Source organism: Eptesicus fuscus, chromosome 14, assembly GCF_027574615.1.
Source record: "Eptesicus fuscus isolate TK198812 chromosome 14, DD_ASM_mEF_20220401, whole genome shotgun sequence".
NCBI lineage: Eukaryota > Metazoa > Chordata > Mammalia > Chiroptera > Vespertilionidae > Eptesicus > Eptesicus fuscus.
This window is the reverse complement of record NC_072486.1, coordinates 82,405,765-82,431,274: the sequence shown is the minus strand read 5'-3', so window position 1 is coordinate 82,431,274 and position 25,510 is coordinate 82,405,765. Positions and strand designations below refer to the sequence as shown.

At 45.6% G+C, this 25,510-nt stretch overlaps 1 protein-coding gene across 7 annotated transcripts in view; it reads left to right on the top strand.

The window, feature by feature from the left end:
* LMBR1 (limb development membrane protein 1) overlaps positions 1–25,510 on the top strand; it is a 120,795-nt gene that overhangs the window by 32,768 nt on the left and 62,517 nt on the right. For all 7 annotated transcript variants that reach the window (XM_054725914.1, XM_028132550.2, XM_028132544.2 and 4 more), the window contains one exon: positions 17,157–17,260. In XM_054725914.1, coding sequence (XP_054581889.1) covers positions 17,157–17,260 — 104 coding nt within the window. The remainder of the gene's footprint in view (positions 1–17,156; positions 17,261–25,510) is intronic.

Here is a 25,510-nt window from a genome sequence, read left to right as displayed (position 1 = left end):
TTCTCCTCCATTTCTTTCATCTGTGATCTGTTTCCTTGCCTCCTCATTTTCGCTGCTTCCCTGAGTTGGTAGGGTAGCTTTGTGTATTAGGTGTCCTATTGGTTCAATGGGTCAGCCTCCCAGTTACCTGAGGTGGACACTCTTGGTGCACCCCTTTGTGGACTGTGTGCACAGCCTTGTTGTAGTTAAGTCTTGATTGTTGTTGGTGTCACTGGGAGGAATTGACCTCCAGGCCAATTGGCTGCTGTGCTGGAGACACGTTTATGGGGCAGGACTTGTTCCAGTATGGCTTTGGTGCTCACTGACTCTGCCTTTTGAATGTGTCCCTTATGAGAGTGGTTGAAATCTGGTGTTGCCTCACACCGACCACTAGATACTCTAGTTTCTGGATCTCCAATGGGGTGCAGGTCAGCTACTGTCTGAGGCCCCCCAACAGGAGCTACAGCAAGAACTACAGTTTTCTCCTCTTTGCTTGGGCTTTGGTGGTTTTGGAGCAGTCTGACTGGAGTTGCAGTTTATTTGGTTAAGCTTCCACAGAACAGGCCATTTATATGCAAAAGCCGCTGTGTGGAGCCTAGGCGGGTTTGTAGAATGTGCGGGTTGGGGTCTCAGGGTGGGGCGGGGTGCGGTCTCAGGGCATCACTAGGCTAGGGCGTGGCAAATGATGATGGCTGCCGTCAGCAGTCTCTGCCTTTCCGCGTTTCCAAGTCCCCACGTCCCGCGCTCCAGCGCAGTAAACAATGATTGCTGGGCGCACCTCTGCAAAAAAGTCACTCTCACTCTCCGACCTGATGGTCGAGAGTCCAGCTTCTCCCCATAGGCGTCTGGGTCCCCTGCGTGTCCCCAGAAACTGGATTTCAGAGTGATCGGGAGCTTGTCTCCCTTCTGGTTGAAAAAAATCCGCATGCCCAGTCACCCGCCACCAGCCCGATTCGGGCGCCTCCGTACCTCAGCTTTTCAGTGTTTGTGCTCCTTTCTCTTTCCTTCTTAGTTGTAAATCTTCCACTCAGCCAGCTTTCCCGTGATTCTGGGTGGTAGACATTTTGTCTTTTAGTTGTAGTTTTGAAATTGTTGTGCGAGGCGGCAGTTTAGTTGTTTACCTTTGCCGCCATCTTGGTTCCTCTCTAGCTTTCTATATGTTGTGAAATTGATAATTAAGTTAGCATAAGTTAAGTCTAAAACATTCACATTTATTTACTCTTGTTAATAAACTTCAATTTTTGCATTAATTATTTGGACTTTGAAAAAGTTTTTATGTGAATGATTAAAGTTAAAATCATCACCTCTCAAATTCTTAGTGTTAAGTGAATATTTCTTGGATAAAACCATCACCTCTCAAATTCTTAGTGTTAAGTGAATATTTCTTGCAAATATAAATGCAGTCATGCACAGCTTAACGGCTGGGATATGTTCTGAAAATGCGTCCTTAGGTGTTTTTGTTGTTGTGTGACCATCATAGCATGCCTCTGCACAAACCTACATGGTACAGCCCACTGCACATGGCACAGCACAGTGCTCCAGGCTATCCGCCTGTCAGCCTATCACCGTGCAAACGATGCGAGATTGGAGCAGGTCTGAGAGAAATGATGCCATTAGGAGACACGATCAGATAAACACGAGATGTGTGAGGCTGCCACAGGCTTTCTTTTACAGCAGACTTTCTATTTACTTATAGAAGGAGTGCATCCTAAAATAACATTAAAAGTATAGGACATACATGAAGTGGTACTGTAGTTGTTTATTATTACCAAGTACTATGCACTGTACATGATTGTATTGCTGCACTGGGATATGACTGGCGGAGAGTTATGTGACGCGTTGCGACGTTATGATGGCTGCGAGGTCACTGGGTCATAGGAGTTTCTCGCTCCATGACCATGCGTGGCCTCCTGTGTATGTACGATCACTGGCAGGTGCATTGAGATGTGGGATCACAGGGAGGGTCTAGATCAAGCATGTCAAACACACAAGCAGGCTGCGAGTTTGACACACTTGATCTAGATTATATCCCTTCCGAGAGCCAGCAGTCATGTTGAGTCTCCAGGGAAAGAACAGGTCGGGGGAAATAACATTTAAATTCTATATAATGTATATTTAAAGTTCCACAGGTAAAAGAAGGCACCCAATTTCCTGACAGGCTAAACCAGTTGGTGTTCAGACTGTACTCATCGATGGTCTTTCTCCCTGGTCCAGCGGACACTCTGCTTGTTAACATCCACGGGAGCAGATGTCTTTGAGTCGCCGTTCATAACTGCTTTGTTTTCCGTGCGCTGGCTGGTCAGAGGAGGTGCTTTTATTGCTGTGTGAGCTTTTGCCCCAGGCAGAGTTTTATATCTTAACTTTTGACTTCCAGAGAAGAATTTGAATTTGTAGTTTTCACGGCATGAAAGCGGCATGTATGATCAGAAAGATAAATTCTGGACGCCTGTATATTTATAGATCACTAACAATAAAGAGCCTCCTTTTGTGCTATGCATGACAGTTGATTATTTCAAATTGCAAAAACTAAATGAAATCCCCCCCACCCCCAGTTATAGAGCAGCGTGGACTCTAAGCATCAAGGGTTTGCATTCCTGGTTGCACCTTGTTGGGAGCAGTCGTTGGAGCTCCCTGCCACGTGCTAACGTGCGACCTCACTCAGGCCGGATTCGAGCTGTGCACCGGGGAGACCAGAGAATTGTGTGGGCTGTGTGCCGAGGGCCCCAGGCATGCCCACCTCCGGTCAGCTCTGCTGCCCTCTGCCCTGTGACATAGGGATATGGAGAATTTTGAGTTTCACAACGGGGTTTAAATATATGTTTCATGATTTTGAAGGGTTTTTGTGCCTTAAAAAAAAACCAGAATATGTAGAAGAGCAGGAAGAAAAAAAATCATTGATAATTTTTCTATGTTCACATTGTTAATAGTTTGGTGTCTTTCTTTGCATTTTATTTTCTATGCCAATTTTTGTCATTGTTTTTATATTTGTTAATGTCATGAGCATTAGGTTTTTATTGATAAGTTTTTTTGGTGTAATTAATGATAACCTTTAGGGAAAGGGATGGGAGCTAATTTTAGTTGTAACTGGCATCACTTTCTTGTCTTGATCTGATCTAAATGCTGGTAGGCATTAGAATTTTTCAGTGTTTTGGCCACTCGCTGTGTTGAGACAGGGCGGGCTGAGACCCTGAAAGCGTTTAACTCTGTGGTGGATCGTTTCTCTGTGTCCTTCACAAGAGCCCAGTTAGTTAGGGTACAGCCTGTTTATACAGGAGGAGGCAGGGCCCACAGAGCGGACGGCTGCAAACCGACTGGTCAGACAGACGGACAGACAGTGCTGTCAGGACGGGGAAGGTCGCTCAGTCACAGCAGTGTGAGTGCCTTGTTCTGTTGGAGGACATATAGTACACAGTACAGACCTACATTAAATGTTTTATTGACGTGGGATGTGTTTTAAAAAGAGGTTTTGGTGTGTTAAGGTGTGGGTGTACGTGTGCACACAAATGACTCCACACATAGGTGAAACCTGTAAACCCACTGATCTAAGAAGCTCACCAGCCCAATGTGCAAGAAAGCCCCGTGTACAAGAAACTATGCCAGGCCATGAAATCGGCCAGGACCAGTGATAAAGAGAATCTTGGAAGCATTCAGAGAAAAGGACATGTAAGTGCAGAGGAGCAAGGATAAGAATTGGCATTTTTCTCGTGGGGAAGAAAGCAGTCCATCCTAAACCTGCCAACCTAAATCCAGTGAGAACATTTTTCCAAGACAAAGGCAAAAACGGCAGTGTCAGAAATCCAGAAGCTAGAGATTCATCGCCAGCAACCACTCCAGGAAGCAGTGCTGCAGTAGCACAGAGGGAGGAGAGAGGAGTCGCTGCCCTCCACCAGCGTGCCGTTTTCCTTTGTCATTTGTCTTATTAAAGAAGATTGATTGTTGAAATAAAAAATAGTAACAGTGTATTATAGTTGTATAACATGTACAAATAAAACATGTAACCACAGCAGCACAGAGGCGGGAAGAAGGAAGTGGAAATACACTGGTATAGGTCTGTGCTGCCCACGAAGTGATACTATGGGAGGCACAGTGTGTGGAGTTAGAGGTGTGCACGATAACCCCCAGTCCCTGAAACAGCTCAGCAGGGAGGTGCAGTCAGAAAGCAAATAAAGAAAACAAAGTGGAGTCATAGCAAAGAGCTAGTACAAAGGAACACAGAAAAGGAAGGAGAAGGGAAGACAGAACAGTGGATGGATAGAAAACAGAGCAAGCTGATAGCCTTGAACCTGACCACATCAGTGGTCTGAACGCCCCAGTTAGAAGGCAGAGATGGACAGATTGATAAAAAGGAAGACACAAGTAGATGCTGCCTACAAGAAACCACTTGAACTAGAAAGACACAAATAGGTTAACAACAATAGGAGAAAAAGGTATACCCTCCTAATGCTAGCAAAAAGAAAGCTAGAGTAGGTATATTATTAGCAGAAAAGAGTAAGGAATAAAGAAGATCATTTCATAATGATGAAGGGGTTCATTCATCAGAAGAACATGATAAACATTTATCTACCTAATAAATATTAAATATGTGAAGCAAAATTACAGAAATGAGTAAGTTAACAGTCAACATCACACCTATATTCAGATATATCTATATCCCTTTTTCAATAATTGACAGAACAAGTAGAAAGGAAAACTTAAGGAAATAGAAGACTTGAATAATACTCTTAACCAACTTGACCTAATTTACATTTATTAACACTTCCTGCCCAACAGTAGTCGAACACATTATTTTCAAGTACACTCGGAGCATTTATTAAGACAGCCACACCCAATGGCATAAATAAGCCTCCATACTTTAGAAGGATTTAAGATTGTTCTCTGACAATGCTGAGATCAAATGGTAATCAGTGACACAGCATATCTGGAAAGTGCCTCAAGTCTTTGGTAACTAATCATCATACTTCCCAATAGCGCATAGGTCAAAGAAGAAGTAAAAAAGGAAATTTGAAAGTACTTTGAACTGAATAAAAATGGAAAGAAATCATTTCAAAATGTTTACAACACTGAAATGCATGCTTTAGAAAAGAAAAAGGGCCCAAATTAGTTCCTACAGTTTCCACCTTAGGAAACTAGAAAAAGGAGAGCAAGTGAATCCCAAAGGAAGAAGATGGGATATTAAAAAAGACAAGAGTCTCCTGAGAAATCAGTGAAATAGAAAACAGAAAATATAGAAAATAGAAGATCAATATCATTGAAAAGCAAAAATAATAAAAGAGAAAACACCAATGATTAATATCAGGAACAAAAGAGGGTGACATCACTACACATCCTTCAGCTATTAAAAGAATAATTAGTGCATATTATGAACATTGTTATTACAGTAAATCCAACAATTTAGAGAAATGAAAAAATTCCATAAACAGAATAACCGAATTCTTTTCAGACATTGTGGAAATGCTACAAATATTTTCATAAGTAAAACTCAAGGACAAGAGGGCTTCACTGTCAGCCCTACCAAATATTTAAGGAAGAAATAATTCCAGTTCTACACAGACCTTTTCAGAAAATTGAAATTAACCAAAGATCTTATATGCATACTAGAGGCCCGTTGCATGAAAGTTGTGCACTGGCGGGGTGTCACTCAGCCTGGTCTGCCCCCTCTCACAGTCCGGGAGCCCTCAGGGGATGACCTACTGATGACTTAGGCCCGCTCCCCATGGGAGGCTACTGGGCTAATCAGGGGAAGGCGCTGCCCCCATCACCCCACTGCTGCTGCTACTGCTGGCAGAGGCAGCTGCAGTGCCTGAGCCCCAGGCCTCGCAGCCACTGTGGTTTTGTCCGGATCGAGGTCTGGAAGATGTCTGCCTTAATTAGCATATTACCCTTTTATTAGTATAGATATGCATAACCCCTGGATACATGGAAAAATACAGTAATTTCCACCCAATTCCAGTTCTATAGTGGAGAAAACAGGAAGAACAACTTAAGATGCAAAAAAAGAAGAAGGTCTTAAGAGGAAAACCAGCAAAATATTTAAAATACTGATTTCTTAATTTTGGGTTGGAAAAGTGGGGGGCGTCTTATGCATGGGGGAAGGGGTCAGGCTAGAAGGGGTCAATGGGGAAAATAAGGGTACATCTGTATTACTTTCAATTATAAAGATAAACTTAATAAAAGGAAGAAAAAGAAGATGAGGGGACACTTTCTAACTCATTGCCAGTATTAGCCTGATGCCAAAACCAGACATTACATGAAAACTATAGACCAATATCCCTTAGGAACATAGATTCCTAAATTCTAAACATAATAGCAAATCAAGTATAACAATATTTAAAAAGGAGAATAGATCATAACTTTTGAAAAAATCAGAGTGTAATTTATCATATTCACACACTAAAGAAGACATGTGCTCATCACTGTTTATGTAGAAACATCATCTGACAAAATTCAGCATTCATTCCTGATAAAATCTCTCAGCCAACTGGGCATGAAAGGGGATTTCCTCATTCTAATAAAGAGCATCTAGGAAAACCCTACAGGTAACATCGTACTTAATAGTGAAAGACTGAATGCTTTTCCCCTGGGATCAGAAACAGGTCGAGGATGTCCCTCACCACTGCTACCCAACATCATTATGGGGAGTTTTAAAAAATAAAGAACATTCAGGTTAAAAAGGAAAACTATTAATAGGTGTTATGTCCATATAGAAATTCTGATGGGATTTATTTTTAAAAAGCTATTAGAACCAATAATTGAATTTTGCAAGGTTGCAGGATACAAGATTAGTATACAAAACTCAATTGCATTTCTGTATGCTAGCAATGAAAACTTGGAAGTTGATTTAAAAACCAATGCCAGTTAAGTACAATGGCATAAAAAATATGAAATAGCTTAGGGGTGGTCACCTGCATGAAATAAACTGTGAACACCACTGAGAAATATTAAAGAGCACTACACTAAATGGAGAGATACACTGTGTTCATGGGTTAGAGGACAGTACACTTCCAATGTCTGTCCTCCCCAGATTGATCTGTGGATTCAACACAATCCTACTCAGAATCTCAGCAGACCTTTTTTTGTAGAAATTGACAAGCTGATCTAAGATTCATAAGGGAGTTCAAAGAACTTCGAATTGACAAAACAACTGGAGGTCTTAGTATTTGACTCAAAGACTCTTTTAAAGCTGCAATAATTGAGACCACGTGGTGTCAGCATAAAGATAGACAAATAGCTGAGCTCAGTTGAATATGGAGTCCAGGAAAGGATCCACACATACATTGTCAATTCACTTTCAACAAAGGTGCAAACTGATTTGGTGGAAAAGGGGTATTTGCCACAAATGGTGTCAGAACAACTGGATAATCCTGCACAAAAATGATGAACTTCAGTCCATACCGGATCATCTACAAAATGCGGTTCAAGAGGATTATAGACCTGAATGTAAACCTTAAAGCAGGAGCACATGTAGGGAAGCTTAGGAGGAAGCCTGTGGCATTGGACCAGGCTGTGGTTTCTTGGGTGGAAATTACTGTATTTTTCCATGTATAGGATGCTATTTTTTTTCTAAAATCGTTAGACTGAAATGCGAGGGGCGTCTTATACATGGAAGTCAGCCAAGGCGGGAGCCGCGCAGGTGTGCAGCTGCCCAGACCTTATCAAACAGGCTTCCTCCAATCATGAGCCTTATTGTTACTGACGTCAGCTGATGCTGTAATTGGAGGTGGAGGTGGAGAGTGTGCAGATGCAACAGGAACCGAGCTTTCTGAGCCCATAAAGATGTCAGGATTAAAAAAATAAATACCTTTAAGTGATTGTCTTACTCTGCAAAATTCAAATCAGATATGCAAAAGAGCATGGAAATAGAGCTGCAGAGAGACAATTTGGACCTCCTCCCGCTGAGTGTATGATCAGACAGTGGAGAAAACAGGAAGAACAACTCCTTAAGATGCCAAAAAAAAAGAAGGCCTTAAGAGGAAAACCAGCAAAATATTTAAAATACTGATTTCTTAATTTTGGGTTGGAAAAGTAGGGGGCGTCTTATGCATGGGGGTGTCTTATACATGGAAAAATATGGTACCCTTTAAAGCAGAAAAGAGACTTGATAAACTGGACTTTATAGAGACAAAGACATTTTGTTCTTTGAAATACTGTTAGGATGGAAAGACAATGCACAGTCTGGCAGAAAATGCCTGTGGCTCACTTCCCTGATCCAGGACTTGTGTTCAGAGCAGATAACGAACTTGTCACACTGTAACAGGGGAACAGACAAACCAGGAACAGATTCAAAGAGACATCACCAGGCAGCAGATTCAAAGAGACGTCACCAAAGACTATAAGCATGTGGCAAACAAGTTCACGAAGAGATGTCATAGCCTTACTTATTAGGGAAGTGCCAATTGACGCAATAATGAGCTACCACTATACACTCACTAGAATGGGCAGAGACCAAGGAGACTGCTCACACCATATTTTGGCAAAATGCGAGTGAAATTTGAACTTTGCTGCTGGAAATGTAAAATTATATAACCACTTTGGAAAACTTTTCAGAAGTTTCATAAAATGTTAAACATCCACCTGCTATGCAATCCAGCCACTTTCTGCCCACATATTTACCCCAAAGATATGAAAGCATATGTCCATATAGAGTCCTGGGCATGGAGCCTGCAGCAGCTTTTGTGGTAAGAGCCACACATTGGCAACGACCAGGGAGAGTTTGCAGGTGAATGGTGCAGTGTGAGAGCTGGATTCCATGGATTCGTATGGAGGGGCCAATGACTGATATATGTTACAGTGTTGGAAAAGCACAGAAAGCTGTGCGGGGCGATAGAAGCCTGATAAGACTATATCACACACACCGTGAATATAAAATTCTAAACTGTGCTGTCTTTTCTGAGCTTAGTGTGGATGTGGTGGCTGCCGGGAGGAGGGCTGGGAGTGTCAGGTGGCAGTGATTATAAAGTGGGAGGAGGAAACAGGTGTGTGTGTTCATTACCTTGATTATGGCAATGCTGTCACTGGTGAGTACTTATGTCAAAATTTATGAAATTTTACACTTTCAGTATGTAGTTTATGTCAGTTATAACTCGGTGAGTTGGTTAAAATTAATATTTTTAATTTTTATCTGTGTTGTGATTCCCTTCATTGTGCATTGACAGTGGAGAATTATTCTCATTCTACCTTAGTTTGGCCCATGAGCTTTTACTGAGAGGGTGTTTCCTGGTTTGTAGGGAGTGGCTATAGGGTCAAGCCACAAACAAGTCCCAGCTTGGAGGGCAGAGCCCTCTTAGCATAATTAAGCTTGACCTTATAGTTCTCCCTAGTTCCTTCCCCAGTAGCTAATGGGCTGTGGGAGGTGCAGCAAGTGCTGCCAAAACAAGTGAAACTCACAAGAATATTGTAACCATGTTGACCACTTCCTTGTTTTGCTTTGACTATAAAATACAGCCTCAGCTTGCAGGCTGGGTCTTTCTGTGTCCTCATCCAGGCACCGGAGATCCGCCGAGCCCCGGCTGTATTCTCTTGTCTGTCTTCTTTAATCCGTCACTGCCCCTCGTCAGGCTCACCCTTGGCCGTGCTGGCACGGCACATGTGGCGCCCAACGTGGGGCCTGAGTACTGGGGAACTACAATTGCAAGGTGAAAGGACGCTCCAGTGAAGCAGGAGCAGAAAGCAAAAAGTAAGGTAAGGAGCACAGTTCAGTAATAGCTAGGCGTAAAACATGGGAAAAGGGATCTCTTAAACAATGCAAATTCTTAAATTTCTTAAGGTGTCAAAAGGTACTCTCTTAAATCAGGCTCCAGGAAAACGAGTGCCCTTGTCATCTTTACCTAGGTGGGCTCTTATTTGAACTGCATTATGCCCACTTCGTGTTGAGGATCAAAAGTCTGTAACACCTAAGGCCCCGGATCCTCCGCCTCTAGTGTGGGAAGGCTCAACAGCTAGGGAAAGTGGGACTAACGGTCATCTTACAAAAGGACTCTTTAATGCTTTGTCTGAAAATTACCCTATGATGCCTTGGGACAGGCAGATTTTAGCAAAAGTAACTTTAGACGGCATTGACTGGCGAACATGGAGTTCATATGGAGAACAGAATATGATAAGATCTGTGATAAACAGGCTGAGATCGAGGCTGCATTCTGCCTGTAAGTCCCAGGCAATTTAAAAAACATCTAAAAGATCCATGAAAAAAACTCTAATTTTTAAGTCTCGTGTATGTGTTGTGGGTGCTTGTCTGTTGATTGTTGTTTTGTCTGTTTATTGTTTGGTTTAATTTGTTTATTGTTAGTCTATTAAGCATGCCTTTAATTTAATTTTAAAGAAACAGTAGATGGCCAAGCCATTACTAAATTTCCCCAGAGCAAACAGAATGTGGGAATGGGGAGAGAAAGAATATAAACAATACATGTGGCTGATAACACAGGCTCTAGGAAAAATCCCTAGACAAAGGGCAGTAACTAAAAAAGGCCCCAGCCCATTAATTACTAGTCTTTTGGTGATCCTGTAAAATGGACGCCCACTCTCGGGAGTGTTATTAAAAGTCTCATTTTCGCCATGTTTTTATTTCCCAGTCCATCATTTGAAATTTGAATAGATGAGACATTTCTCACAATTTAGGGATACGTCTGGGATTTCTGTACCCATGGGGAGGAAAAGGCTAGCTTAAGAGAAGGATCGCCCCGCCTGATTTTGGGGGTCTTGAACGGAGCCCCTTATCCCTTCATGGATGCTATAGAATAAACCCAAGACTGTTTTTCTTTAAAAGATGGCAAAAATGATACAAGGAAAATATACAGGCTATATTTGGGCAACAAGATTAGTGTTTCCATAATAAAGGGTCGTTCTTGATAATAATGGACCGCATTCCAAGGTTGCCTCACAGGTCCCGGGCACTCCTGTTTTTATAAAATAAAATAAAAATAAAATAATACTTTAACATTAAAGCCACTAAAAGTCAGCATGTTATCTTTAAGGAAAAATGTGGCAGTTTTACATTCAAGTGGCTACGGGCCTGCTCCCTCCTCCCCTTGTCTTTTCGCCATGCCTCTACATAATTTTCCAAAGTCCTTGGTAACTTAAGGACCTTGGAACATTGCTAAATTCAAAAAATTGTTCTATATCTAGGTATTTTAAAATGACAAGGTACTGAAATATCAGTCTGAGTTCACCTCATATGAAAAATCTCGAGGATAGAATTGAGTCTATTAATTGAATGTGCCTTGTGTTTTGTTTGAAATATATCCTAGAGATGTGGATATGTTGATAGTCTGAGAAATGCTAGGTGTTTGGCTTGCTGGCTAGAGTTTGAGGCTTCTGGGAGTTTGGAGTTCAGGTTAGGTTGGGAGGAATTGTATGGTTGTGATGGCAGAGTGCATGGAGTGTGGAGGTTCATCTTTGAGAGGAATGGTTCTTGTGTTTTCTCTGGAGAGACTGGTGGTTCGGAGCGTATTGTGGTCCTTATGTGTATTGCGTGTGGTGGAATTTCAACCTAGGAAATAGTATTTTGTTGGCCTAATTAGAGGATAAGGATTAATTCTGTGGTCTGAACCAAATTTTTAATGCTGAGACCAGTTTGAATTTAGTTGATGTCTTTCAGAAATAATTATAAAAAGTGTATAATATAATCTTTGGGTTATGTATATTTGATAGTCTTTCCAAGTTAAATTTCAAGACTTTAACCTAGAGATAGCTTTGGGACATTTCAAGGGCCCTGGAATGATGGAAGGATTTATTCTCTCCTCTTAAAAAAAATATTTTAAAACTAAATTAGGCCAATCTAATATACTCAAAATCACGTGGGAAGCTTTATCAAATAAAAATTAATAACTATGTTCTATTTAAATACATATAAGCAATTGGTTCTAACAAAGTACACAAAGAATACTGTTTAAAAGTAAATTTAAAAAGGAGAAATTTTAAAATCTCTTCCACTACTATTTACAAAGTAAATTAACAGTTATTATTCGGGCATTAAATCTCACCATTAATGAGACACCATGAAGAAAAAGAAAGTTACTTTTACTTGAGATGTATGCATTGCAGTATTGGCCAGCATGTTTCTCTCCTACTAGTTTTTCTGAAAAGCAACCAAGTTGGTGGTTCTGTTTAAAAGAAAGTAAAAGTTTTTAAAAGAAACTCCCTAAATGTGGCTTAGAGATTGCTCTGGGAAAAAATACAGTGGGAAATGCCCTTCAAATACCTAGGAACTATACTTAAAAATCAAAGTATTAGGCCTCAGAAGGTAAGAAATATGAAAGGATTGCTTCAAGACCTTAAATGACTTTTAGAAATTATTAGAGGACATTAATTAGTTAAGACCTTATCTAAAAATCTCTATGGGAGAAATGGCAACTTTATTCAGTATACTTAGGAATCCTAAGAAAGTTATTAAGTGTATACAAAGACCTACAGAGTCATTTTTCTGATTTCGTGGCTCGCATGTAACAGCAGTTTGCAATCATCTAAAAAATATAAATGACAAGTGGTTTGGGGCCATCTAGAAAACCCTGTCATCCCTAAACCAAGGACACTTAAAAGTAAATAATTTGCATTTGCCTCCCTAACCAAAGCTTATGTCTATATTCTCAAAAAGACTGATAGCAGGAATCCAATTAGTGTCATTTACTGTCCACACCCTACGACACATAAAGTTAGAAAAGAAACCTTATTTCAGACTAATTTAAATTGGCAAATTGAAATAAGTGTATGTGGCAGGGGAAACCAATAGTGGAAGGTTACCAGAGGCTTAATACTGTCACAGAGGCTTGTCTCTCACCTGGAGATTACTTATTATGGAAGCATTTTATCCGTGTTTGTGCTGATATTGGACTGGCCTACGTTCAGGGAATGGGCCAAGATGCAGGAGAGGAAAGCATTGGGTAAATGAATGCCACGGGAGTGTATGTTCCCCCTCCCATGGGCTTGATGGGACTAATTTTAGGGAGAAGCAGTTTAACATTGAAAGGGTTTCAAGCTCTCCCTGGGGTGATAGATCAGGACTGTACTGGAGAAATTAAAGTAATGGCACAAACAATTGATACTATAAATCAGGTCTTACCAGAAACAAAAATAGCACAAATTCAAGGTCAGGCAATAGCAGAAAGAGCCAACTCTACTCTTAAAAAGCAATTATAAAACCAAAAAAAGGGGGAGAAGGATGGTATGTGTTAAATTTTTTTAATTATGATGCAGAGAGTTGTACAGAGGCCGAAAGGCATCGGACCTCCAGTGCAATAGCCTCCGCTGAGTTAGTCCGGTGGAAGGATACACAAACCAGACAAGAGTTTTACCGGATCCAGTAATGATGTGGGGAAGAGGTTGTGTTTTGTATCTTTCCAGAAGGAGCGGCACAGCCAGTTTGGGTGCCAGAGCGTTATGTGCATCACCACAATAGACCCAGAGAAGGTCCTTGTCCCTTCGTTCAAAAGACAGCAGAGCTGAGGAAGAAGAAAACTGAAGGCTACGCAAGGGACCGAGGTGTCAACGTGGGGTCAGCTGAAGAAGTTAACAACTGAGGCCCAGCAGATGGCAGAAAAGCAGGAAGTGGAAGCTACTCCCTCAACCATGTTTCTGGCCATGCTAGCATTGGTTAGCTGCCAGTCTTCTGTAAGGCCTTACACAGCCAAGTCCGAGGACTCTGAGTAAATATACACCACCAGCAAAAGAAACTTCCATTTTATAGCTGAAAATGTTAACATGTCTGTAGTTTGATTTCTCTCTTATTGCTATGTTGCATTGGCATTGTTTTGTTATTGTTTTAATAGTCAGAGCTTTGTTCTTGATGTTTAAATTTTACTTTTATAGTAGCTTAAAAACAATAAAAGGGGGAGATGTAGGGAGCGGCTATAGGGTCAAGCCTTGGATTGACCTGTGGCAGGGCCACAAACAAATCCCAGCTTGAAGGGCTGAGCATAATTAAACCTGACCTTGTAGCCCTCCCTAATTCATTCCTAATAGGCTGTGGGAGGTGCAAAAAGTGCTGCCAAAACAAGGTGAAACTCACAAGAACATTGTAACCATGTTGACCACTTCCTTGTTTTGCTTTGACTATAAAATAAAGCCTCGGCTTACAGGCTGGATCTTTCTGTGTCCTCATCCAGGCATGGGAGATCCGCTGAGCCCCAGTTGTATTCTCTTTGTTTGTCTTCTTTAATCCTTCACCGCCCCTCCTCAGGCTCACCCTTGGCCATGCTGGCATGGCACACTGGTTAACATTTGGTGCTCAGACGTCATGCTTGTTCTGCCACTCAGGATGGATTCTTGGCCCTGGAGCCAGTGCTGTGGGGGCACGGTGCCGCCCCGCTTGGGTGCCTGGCTCTGGGGAGCTGTGCTGTAGAGTGCAGGCATTGTGAAGAAGATGAGGATGTGAAAATGGGTGCTGATGTTGCTAAAATGGGGCAGCACCTTGGGGAGAGTGGCTGCCGTTTCCAGCTCTGGGCAAAGGCGTGTTTCTGAGCTTGAAGGCCATCTGTAAACTAGAGGGCTTGCCTTATCAGGAAGAGTTTGGTGCGATGTCCAAAGCATCTGGAGTATGCCTGAGATGCTAAGGACTTAACAAGAGATAAAATACACTAACTTTAATCTCTTCAGCACAAATGATTTAAAACCACAGTTTCTCTGTTTCCCGCCAGACCTAACCAAAGCAACATAAAGCAGTCACTGTTCTCCAGCCCAAATAATATAATGTGCTGCGAATCATCTAGATAATAATGCTCAATATCATTGTACTTCAGATCTGGAAGTAACTTACTTGGAAACCCTATGGAGGGAGGTCAAGCGCTGTTGAGCAAAGTAGAGGACAAAGACCATGCACTGAAGTTTGTGAACTTGACCTGGAGGGCACAGCTCTGATTGAGGCCCATCAACTCTTAGGCCCGTGTGTGTAGATGGTGCCTATCCCCAGCATCTCTTGGGGGAGGGGAGACATTGTTGTTGGACACGTGCAAACTGCTGGTGACAAAAAGCAAGAGCTGATACACCTGGCAGGAAGGGAGTAGGGAGGTCATCCTGCCTGTTAGCACCTCTGGGGATGTGGCTGTTACTAAAAGCAGCACGTCACGAAGTGCTTTTGTGTGTGACAGGTGTGCTGATTGTCCTACGTGCGTTATTTCACTTAGTTCTCACCACCTCAGGCAGGATCCTCGCCTTGCTTTATAGATAAGAACCTGTGCCTCATTAGGTCTGGCACATGGACATGCTGGTGAGGCTGGAACCCAGTGTCTGACACTCCAGGTGGGGCATTGAGCCACCGTCCTTTGAGCCCTTCCAGTTATTAATGCAATAAAACAATTGACTGTGGTGATAACCCCTTTGAATGAAGAAAAGGGTGAAGGTGTTGAAAGTTTGGAAAGTACTTTAGAACAATTTTTATTTTAAAAAGTTCAAATTAAAGTTTTTCCCCAAAAATTTGTGGAACATTTTAGTTACTGCTAAGTTGTCAATTTCATTAAATTTGCCTACATTTTTGAATAAGAAACTGTAAGTTGAATTTTTAAATTCTGTCCCCTTACCTACTGAAGGTCAGTCTCTCTAGATCAGTGGTCGCCAGCCTTTCGGGCCGCGTGGACCACCGGCTGGCGACCGCTGCTCTAGAGGACCTCCACAGGACGATGGGCTCTGTTTGTTTGTCCCATGCTGTTCCGATGGGGTGAGGGCGGCGAGGACTCACGGATGTTAATTTGTAACCACCACCTTGGTCCCCTGAGAACTCACGTGCAGTGTCTGGCGCCTGGATTGAGAGCTGCAGCCGCAGAGGTTTGTTCTGCTCACTAGTGGCTGTGTCCCCAGCACCCGACGTCCGCGCCTTGGAAATCGGGTGGAAAGAAAGCAGGTGCCCGTTTCAAAAGCACTGACTTCTAATTGTAGCATAATTTTTATCTTTGACTCTGGATTTTGTAAATTTTATAAAGATTATAGCCATCATTTTGAAAATCAGTTTTAAATGTCAGTGTTTTATCTTATTTTAAATTTTATTTCATTACTAGAGACCTGATGCACAAAATTCATGCAAGGGGCTTGGCCCTTACAGCCGTGGTGGCTTGCATCAGCCCTTGCAGCCCAGGCTTGGCCTGGAAGGTCGTCTGGAAGGACATCCAGAAGGACGTCCAGTTTAATTAGCATATTACGCTTTTATTATAGATTTATTTCAGAGGAGAAGGGAGAGGGTGAGAGAGAGAGAAACATCAATGACGAGAGAGAATCATTGATCAGCTGCCTCCTTAATGCCTCCTACTGGGGATCAAGCCTGCAACCCCGGCATGTGCCCTTGACCGGAATCAAACCTGGGACCCTTCAGTCTGTAGGCCGACGCTCTATCCACTGAGCCACACCAGCTGGGGCTCAGTTTTTTACCTTTAAAAAATAGGAAATGTTGGGCCAAGTTCTGTCTCAAGGACACACCTAAAGTTCTCTTTTTCCAAATTTATTCTTAGTTGCTTTTTACAGTGGTTTTCTAAAGGAGTGTGGTATATGTGAGAAAGGGAAAAGGCTACGTGAGCTTCTCTTCCCTTCTCTTTCCCACTTGGAACGGCTCATTAAAACATCTGCGGTGTGGTGCTTTCTAAAAATCCCAGGAGCTGGCGCTGCCGCAGGCTGGCTGTGCGCCTCGGCCCGTCCGGTGGCCCGCCTCCACCGCTGTCGTGTTGGGCTGCTGCTGGGACGAGTAAATGAGTTCGCGTCATATCTGTAAATCACTTAGAACAGTGCTTGGCACATAAGGGCTCAATAAATGCTAATTATTACTTTTAGGGTTTTTATGAGGCTTAAATTAAATGAGATTATGCATGTAAAATGTTTAGTAGAGTACCTGGGATTTATTAAGTGCTCAATAAATGCTAGTGGCTCTAATGTAAATATTCAGGTGCCAATATGTCTAAAGAAGCCAGTATGACCATGCCCGTGGGTCTCTGCACATGTCACATTGTAGTGACTTTATTTCAGGGTGTGAGGAAAAATTAATTCCTATCTTGGCTTTTACCAATAGGTACATGTTACAAAGCTGCACACAATTTAAATAGGTAATTACTTTCTGATTGTAAGGTTAGGTCATTTGTTAGGCCACTCTTCAAGTTTATGTTCATGTTACTGTTAGAAAGCACAGCGCTCTAATGCCACAGTGTAGCATGGTCAATTCTCTGCCGAGCGTGTCCGTACCTGACCTGGCTGTCTTCTGCGTTGCTTTCTAGGTCTGTGGAACCTCGCTTCTCTCTTCTCCAACCTTTGTTTGTTTGTCTTGATGCCCTTTGCCTTCTTCTTCCTGGAATCAGAAGGTTTTGCTGGCCTGAAAAAGGTGAGTTACCTGTGTTTTGGAATTAAATTAGTTACATGGAGAAATAAATACCATTCATGTTGAACTATGAGAAGTTGGCTTAAACAGCCATTTGACGGGAATGTAAAAAGTTTAATAACAACATCTTGTTAGTATTACTATTAACAGTCTCTTAGTAACATTGCTTCTGAACTGACTGTGAGTCCACAGGGACCAGGGCTCCCACGAGTGTGCCGTCCGGCGGAGTGTGCCATGTGGAATGGGACGCCCGGCGCAGCAGCTGTTACTCTCAGGCTCTCTCCTCTCCTTTGGTTTAAAGCATGGAACAAAATTCTAGAAGCTTAGACTGTGTCTGGATGTAAGTTATTTCATGTCCAGTGTTTTCAGGATTGTAGCCTGTTAGAGCATTAGACATGCTCCATTAGACAATCAGCTTCCCAAGGAGCTGTGGGCTACTGCTGGGAGGGAGGTAGAAGTGGGCCAATTGGAGACCTCACAAGAGCATCTCAGTTAGACTTTCTAGTGGTGAGGACGGCATCCGTCCTCGAATGTGGCATTTTAAAAGTGAGAGGAATATTTTTTACTTGCAGTCTCTTTTTACTTATAGAGCTCTTTGCTATAAATTTTTGGAATATAATGCAAAGATTTAAGTAGCTAGTACTTTTTGGGTGACTTTTAAACTTGACAAAACGAGCTTTAGTGTTACAGTTTATTTATAGACACAGCATGCCTTTTCATTTTTAGTCTCTTCATGCAACATACGGGGGAAGGCGTGCTGTGTCCTTGCTGAGCAGCACTGCAACGTCACGTAAATGAACTTGGCTTGGCAGGTTGTAAATTGTGTACTTTTTGTGTCACATCACTTTCCGTGGGTTCTTAGGAATGGGATTGTTTCTCTGGTGTTTGACGACTTGTACACCTCAAGTTCAGCACGTTTGGGCCTGCACACCAGAGGGCCCGGGAGAGCCCCTGAGGGTGAGGCGAAAGTGTGTCGGTGGGCCCCCCTCTCTGGTTTCCAGAACTGGTTCATAAGTCAGCGCTCAGCCACTGAGCCACACCGGCTGGGCATCACTGGCTTTTATTTATTGGAGTTGTTTTTTATTATGATGCGTTTAAATTTACCTAAGTCATCTATATAATGTGAAAAGTTACATAGTTTAAAAAACTCTTTGTTATAATTTCTTGAAGGAAGTGTTGTTGCTGAAAGGGATTTCGTTCAAACCTTCCTTTTATAAGGTGACATCTGAGGCCCAGCGATATTAAATGTTATTAAATTGTCCACGAAGCACGTATGTGCAGTTGCAGAACTAGTACCAAACCCAGTGGTTGCTGCTGAGCTTCTGAAGTGTTTGTGTTGTTCGCAGCCAGCACCGTGGGGAGCACAGTGAGGGCCAACGGGTGGGAGCCAGCCAGGGCCAGCGGGATGGGGAGGAGAGGCCAGCAGGTATGGGAGGAGAGGCCAGCGGGTTGGGGAGGAGAGGCCAGCGGGTTGGGGAGGAGAGGCCAGCAGGTATGGGAGGAGAGGCCAGCGGGTTGGGGAGGAGAGGCCAGCGGGTTGAGGAGGAGAGGCCAGCGGGATGGGAGGAGAGGCCAGCGGGATGGGGAGGAGAGGCCAGCAGGTATGGGAGGAGAGGCCAGCGGGTTGGGGAGGAGAGGCCAGCGGGATGGGGAGGAGAGGCCAGCGGGTTGGGGAGGAGAGGCTACCGGGATGGGGAGGAGAGGCCAGCGGGATGGGGAGGAGAGGCCAGCGGGATGGGGAGGAGAGCCAGCGGGATGGGGAGGAGAGGCCAGCGGGTTGGGGAGGAGAGGCCAGCGGGATGGGGAGGAGAGGCCAGCGGGATGGGGAGGAGAGGCCAGCGGGTTGGGGAGGAGAGCCAGCGGGATGGGGAGGAGAGGCCAGCGGGATGGGGAGGAGAGGCCAGCGGGTTGGGGAGGAGAGCCAGCGGGATGGGGAGGAGAGGCCAGCGGGATGGGGAGGAGAGGCCAGCGGGTTGGGGAGGAGAGGCCAGCGGGATGGGGAGGAGAGGCCAGCGGGATGGGGAGGAGAGGCCAGCGGGTTGGGGAGGAGAGCCAGCGGGATGGGGAGGAGAGGCCAGCGGGATGGGGAGGAGAGGCCAGCGGGATGGGGAGGAGAGGCCAGCAGGTATGGGAGGAGAGGCCAGTGAGTTGGGAAAGGAGAGGCCAGCGGGATGGGGAGGAGAGGCCAGCGGGATGGGGAGGAGAGGCCGGATGAATGGGGGAGGTCGGTAGGGGGTCGCCTCGGGGCAGGTGCTGTGGGTGCAAGGACGGGGGCAGAGCGTGCCCTGGCCCACCCCCAGTAGTCTAGAGTGGCTTGTAAGCTACAGCACTCAGGAGGGTTGGAAGAATGAGCATCATGAGCATGGAGAAGAAATGAGGTTGTTGGAGATACTTGAAAAACCAGTTCCGTAGAATTTGGGAGCCTTTGATGGATATTCATTCATCTGACAGTTTTACTAAGCATGTACTAGGTAGTAATTATCCTGCTATTATAGGAGCTTGCCAGGGACAGAAATGGAGAGACTGGGCTCCTGCCTGGAAGGGTGTCGAGGGAAGTCAGGCAGGGGAGTAGCCTGCCGGGAGGTGGACGGCAGACTGCAGCTGCTGCGGAGGTGCAGAGGAGCGCAGGTCCTGGTTCCTGGGCCGGGGAGCACAGAGGCCGCCTGCCCTGGAGCTGGGACCCGCCGGCGGAGCAGGAGGAGTAGGCGGGTGTTGGCCTCATGCATCCCAGGCGTGAGCAGGACTGGGCTTCTCTGAGCTGCGGGAATGGCTGGTGCGGAGACTGGTGAGCAGCCTGAGTCCTCCGCCGGGTTGTTGGGTTTTGTAGATGGCAGGGGGTGGGCACGGGGTTTCTGTAAAGGAGTTTTGCATCCACTGTTTTATCTAAGTCACCGAGGGAAGGTGAAATGCGGTGTGGTGGAGGCACCGGCATATGAAGATGTCCCACCACCTGGCCCATCACATGGCGTCTGGGCGCACGTCCCTGTTGTCGCCGGCGGTGTTTGCCTTACACAGGCAGCTCTCCTTTCTGTCTGCCTCGTGTGACTGCCCACTGCAGACACCAACCTGGAACGCTCAGTGTTAAATAGTTTCAGTCGGTCTCATAGGTGTACCTACTTTTATGCTTTTTATAAAAGTCTAGTTATTAGTTAAATAATTTTTAAAAACTGCAAATAATTGCCTCCCAATTATTTCCCCCTTCTTGTGAACTAACCAACTAGAAAGGGACTTGGCTTGATTTATTGGAGCTGAATTAGCAACTATCTCTAGAATTAAAAAAAAAACACAACAGACACAAAAACAGTGACATGTCACTATTCTCTTGGTCAAAGGAAAACCACTGAGCCCCAAAGTGTGTTGTTTGCATGTCAGTGCAGAGGGATGGGGGGCGGGGCGCGAGGAAGCACCTCCTCCCTCCATTGTGCCGCTTTCTTTTTAAAAATTTATCTTTATTGTTGAAAGTATTACAGATGTCCCCGTTCCCCCCACTGACCCCCTCCGCGCCCCAGGCCTTCACCGTGCTGCTGTCTGTGTCCACGGGGTTTGCGTACATGCATCATCGTTCTTTGGTTGATCTCTTCCCAGCCCCCGCCACCCGTACAGCCTTCTTTCCTCTAAGTTATGTGCTTCCGGTTTCTCTCTACACGAGGGACATTCACTCTGTTACTGTCATCAGATCCCTCTGGCTCACCAGCTCCTCTGTGGGATCACAAAGGGGACTGGCATGGTGACTGAGTGCTTGTGGGTACCGTTGACACGGCTGCCCAACTAGTGCCCAAACAGCCAAGAATTTTAAAAGAGGCGAGGAGGCAGCGCTCAAGATACTGCTGTTGATTGACTAGATAGTGGTGGAATGAGGGAGGCTGTAGGAACCAAATCAGAGAGCGGGTCCTTAGTGCCTCTGAGGGAGGAGGGTGACAGTGAAGATGGGGGGAGTGGCCTGGAGGCTGCGGGGAGGCTGAGTGCTGGGGAAGGCCGGGTGCAGCGGTGAGATGCCCGGGCTTAGGGTTCCTCTGAGGTGAGTGGCCTTGTTTACAGGGCCCAGCGGGAGGAGGTCGCATGTAAAGCAAAGGCCGCAGCCAGGACCAGCCCTGGACGCCAGCTGTCCTTGCCGTCCTCCAGAGCTGCCTGCGTTGACTAGGACGTGTCCTAGAAAGTGCCAGTGGCGCCGGCGGCATCCGAAGCCGCTGACAGAGGCGGCTCCTCATTGTTCCCACAGCTCGGAGTTTTAAGGTCCCTTTTTAAAAAAAAAAAAATATTTTATTGATTTTTTACAGAGAGGAAGGGAGAGAGATAGAGAGCTAGAAACATCGATGAGAGAGAAACATTGATCAGCTGCCTCCTGCACACCCCCTACTGGGGATGTGCCCGCAACCAAGGTACATGCCCTTGACCAGAATCGAACCTGGGACCCTTGAGTCCACAGGCCGATGCTCTATCCACTGAGTAAGGTCCCATTTTGATCCCATTTTAGAATGACCTAGACCAGTGGTCGGCAAACTCATTGGTCAACAGAGCCAAATATCAACAGTACAACGATTGAAATTTCTTTTGAGAGCCAAATTTTTAAAACTTAAACTTCTTCTAACGCCACTTCTTCAAAATAGACTCGCCCAGGCCATGGTATTTTGTGGAAGAGCCACACTCAAGGGGCCAAAGAGCCGCATGTGGCTCCCGAGCCGCAGTTTGCCGACCACTGACCTAGACTGAAGCAGAGTCAACCCCACTGCCAGACGAGGCTGCCAGGCTGCACTAGGGATGTTTGGGAAGCTTTCCGGGGAAGGTGATCATGACACGCTATTTTAAAACATTCATATTATTTCGGTTCTTAATCAATTACAGGGAAGTTGCAAGGTTATTAGCGCTGTCCAGCTGAGTGTGAGTGTGCACAGCGCACCGGAGCCTTCCGTCCGCCTTTCTGTGAAGGCCCGCCTCCCGGTAAGCTGCGGCCTCGGCGTTCTGGGCGCAGCGCTGTCGGGGTACAGTCACTGGCTGCGGCCTCGGCGTTCTGGGCGCAGCGCTGTCGGGGTACAGTCACTGGCTGCGGCCTCGGTTTCTGGGCCCAGCGCTGTCGGGGTACAGTCACTGGCTGCGGCCTCGGTTTCTGGGCCCAGCGCTGTCGGGGTACAGTCACTGGCTGCGGCCTCGGTTTCTGGGCCCAGCGCTGTCGGGGTACAGTCACTGGCTGCGGCCTCGGTTTCTGGGCCCAGCGCTGTCGGGGTACAGTCACTGGCTGCGGCCTCGGTTTCTGGGCGCAGCGCTGTCGGGGTACAGTCACTGGCTGCGGCCTCGGTTTCTGGGCCCAGCGCTGTCGGGGTACAGTCACTGGCTGCGGCCTCGGTTTCTGGGCGCAGCGCTGTCGGGGTACAGTCACTGGCTGCGGCCTCCTCGAGTCACTGACATGCTGCGCTGGGCTGGCCAGTACATGTATTTCTGTCGATGCCTTTGAAGCTCTTTGCTCACTGGTGACGTTTGACACATCAGTTCCCAGCGACATTGAAGAGAGCTTAGAAAACACCTCTAATTGGTAGACCAGCACAGTAACTTGAGTAATGACAAACTTGTAATATGGTTGAGTTAAAGTCGCTTTATATTCCTTGGCCACCCTCCTGGTGCGTTTTACTGTGTCTCAGTCTGTGGCGTCCCTGACGGCCTGTGGCCCCTCCTCCATCGATTCCCCTGGGCATCGATTTTAAAGCCGCCCCTTGCCTATTGTGCCGAGATGCGGAAATTGGCCACTCGCCACAGGCGGATGCAGGGTTGGAATTGAAAGTCAAATTAAGCAGAATTCTCTACGTAGTTTTTAATTAAACCACCAAGTTAATTCAGACAGGACATTTCAGGCCTGGGGGGCTGGCCGTGTCCCTAAAGAGTCCTTCTCCTCCTCCCGGGTGGGTTCCTCTTCTGTGGGCCAGTTCTTAGCTGTCCCCGCTCCTTACCATCACAGGGTCGGCGCATGTAAACGGCTCTGACAAAGCAGCTGTTTTAGGGAGAAGGTGACTTTTGTCTTGGTGCTGTAACTTATTGTTATAAGTGAAACGTTCATCACATTTAGATGATTTCCCTGTCACATACACGTTATATGTTCATGTGTGTTTGAACCCGAGTCCATGCAGACATCTGAATATTCTGATGAAAGGTCGCCTCTGTTGGTTTTTGTTTGTTTTGTGGGAGACTCTCTCTGCAGTTATCTGTCACTCAGATGTACACTGAGTGGGAGGGTCTTGAGGCCGGCAGTGCGTTTTCCTGTCGCCTTGCCGGCAGCTGTGCGGGTTTCTCTGCCCGCCTCGCCTCGGGGAGGCCTCTGGACCGCCCGGGCCATGTCCTGTGGTGTTTCCCTTCGCATAAGGAACGCTGACAGATTTGGGTGGGAGTTAGGAATGTGTTCCTTTCATGTTGTATTTTAACATCTTACTTTGGATTAAAATGTTAGGAGGAAAAAGTGAAAAAAAACCTCATCAGTGATGGATTAATTCAAAACCAAAGATGTTTCTGGGAGTAACTTTACAGTGTGCCTCACCTTACTGCCCACCTTTTATTTGAAGCCATAGCATAAAATTTAACATGAGTGACAGCAACATCCTGACCAATTACCAGTCCTGCAGACATCCCCCAGTGTCCAGAGCAGAGCGCGCGGTCTGCGGGATTAAGAGGTTAACTCCTGTAACTTCAAACGGAGTGCTTGATAATAAAAGCAAAAAGTACAGAATTTGGGGTAACTTCCTTCCTAATTAATTAGACTGACCAGGTGGAGCGAGGGGCTGGGTGCTGGTGCGGGAAGTCTATAAAGCAAGCGCCATGACAGCCGCGCACGAGGCCGAGCGCTTTAATATGTCTCTATCCTGTGTCACAGTTTGAGATTGTCCTGGTTTATGTCCCTTTTGGCAAACTTACATAAAAGTGACCCTGTACTGTATTTTATGGCCAGACGGCTTTCCCGCGGCTAATTTGTATCAGGCCTCTGTCTTCAAGGGCCGCAGACACGAGTAGGAAGTCCAGTGCGGTCCGGGGAGCTTTCATTGCGTTCTTTCATTATTTTTGCTCGTTTTTGCCACTGATCATCCATAAATTGTTGGAAATGAGTGATTAAGGAAGTGCTGCTTAGTGTTAGTGGCACAGCGCATATTTGGCCGGGCTCGGGTGGGAGGAAGTCCCGTCCGTACAGAAAGGAAAACGCCTGCTGGGAGCCTTGCACGGAAACTCACCCAGGGTCGCGTTTTGATCTTGGTGTTTATTACGGAAAATGGAGTCATATCTCACTCACTGTTGTTATGTGTTAATTTGATTTCCCCAACACCTTTGAGAAAAAAATCATTCAGTAATTTATTAATAGAATTCCTCTGCCCTCCCCCTGTGGGAGGACTGGTATTTTTCCAGAGCACCAACGTGGACGAGAATGATAATGTAGAGGTGCCCGGTTCTGGCCATGTTATATGCCGGGTCCCTTTGCACTTCTTACTCAGCTGTAAAAGGTGCGGTAATAGCGATACACTGAGCGATTCCCACCTGGAAGCACGGCATGTAGCATCTCCGAGGACAGAAGAGTATTATTTTGAGGGAAAGAGTACATTTGTTTCATTTAAAAATCATTTGAGTTTATGAAGATTTTAAACCCTTCAGTTCCTGGAAGGACATAATTTTGTCACTGTGTCAGTGCAGTTGCCTGTTGGACAGAGGGTGGCAGCCTCATGGCATCCCTGCTGGTTGCCTGGCAGCGGAGTTTCCAGCACCCACTCCCCTGCACTCAGCGATGGTCGCATCCTTGGAACTACAGTTCCGCGGGCTTCCATCCTCTCTGGCTGCCAGAGGGGAGCCTCCCCCTCAGCCAGGTGCCTCTCCACTGCATGAGTGCCGTGCAGGGCCTGCACGTGGCTTGCAGAGCCTGGCGGAAATCCTGACCTCCTTGCTGAAGGGACCTCGGGCGCATTTTCTCGGCGTCTGCACCTGTGAAATGGGCTGGCTGTTCTCACTGAGGGCACGGCCACCTCACCTGACCTGCTTGCAAAGCACTCTGTCCCAAAGCAGCGTGGTTGTTAGGGGCCAGGCGTGTCAGCAGGGAGAGCCCATACGGAAGCACAGGAAGATCCTGTGGGATCACTCTGCTCGCACAGCAATGGAAGAACGTAGGTGTCACAGACACAGGCCGCTCCATTCATTTACCTTTTGTCCTCTTCTAGTACAGGCAGTAAACATAGGTATTATGTTTAATAGGTAACTAAACTCCAAACTTTATTTTATATGATGATTAAATTA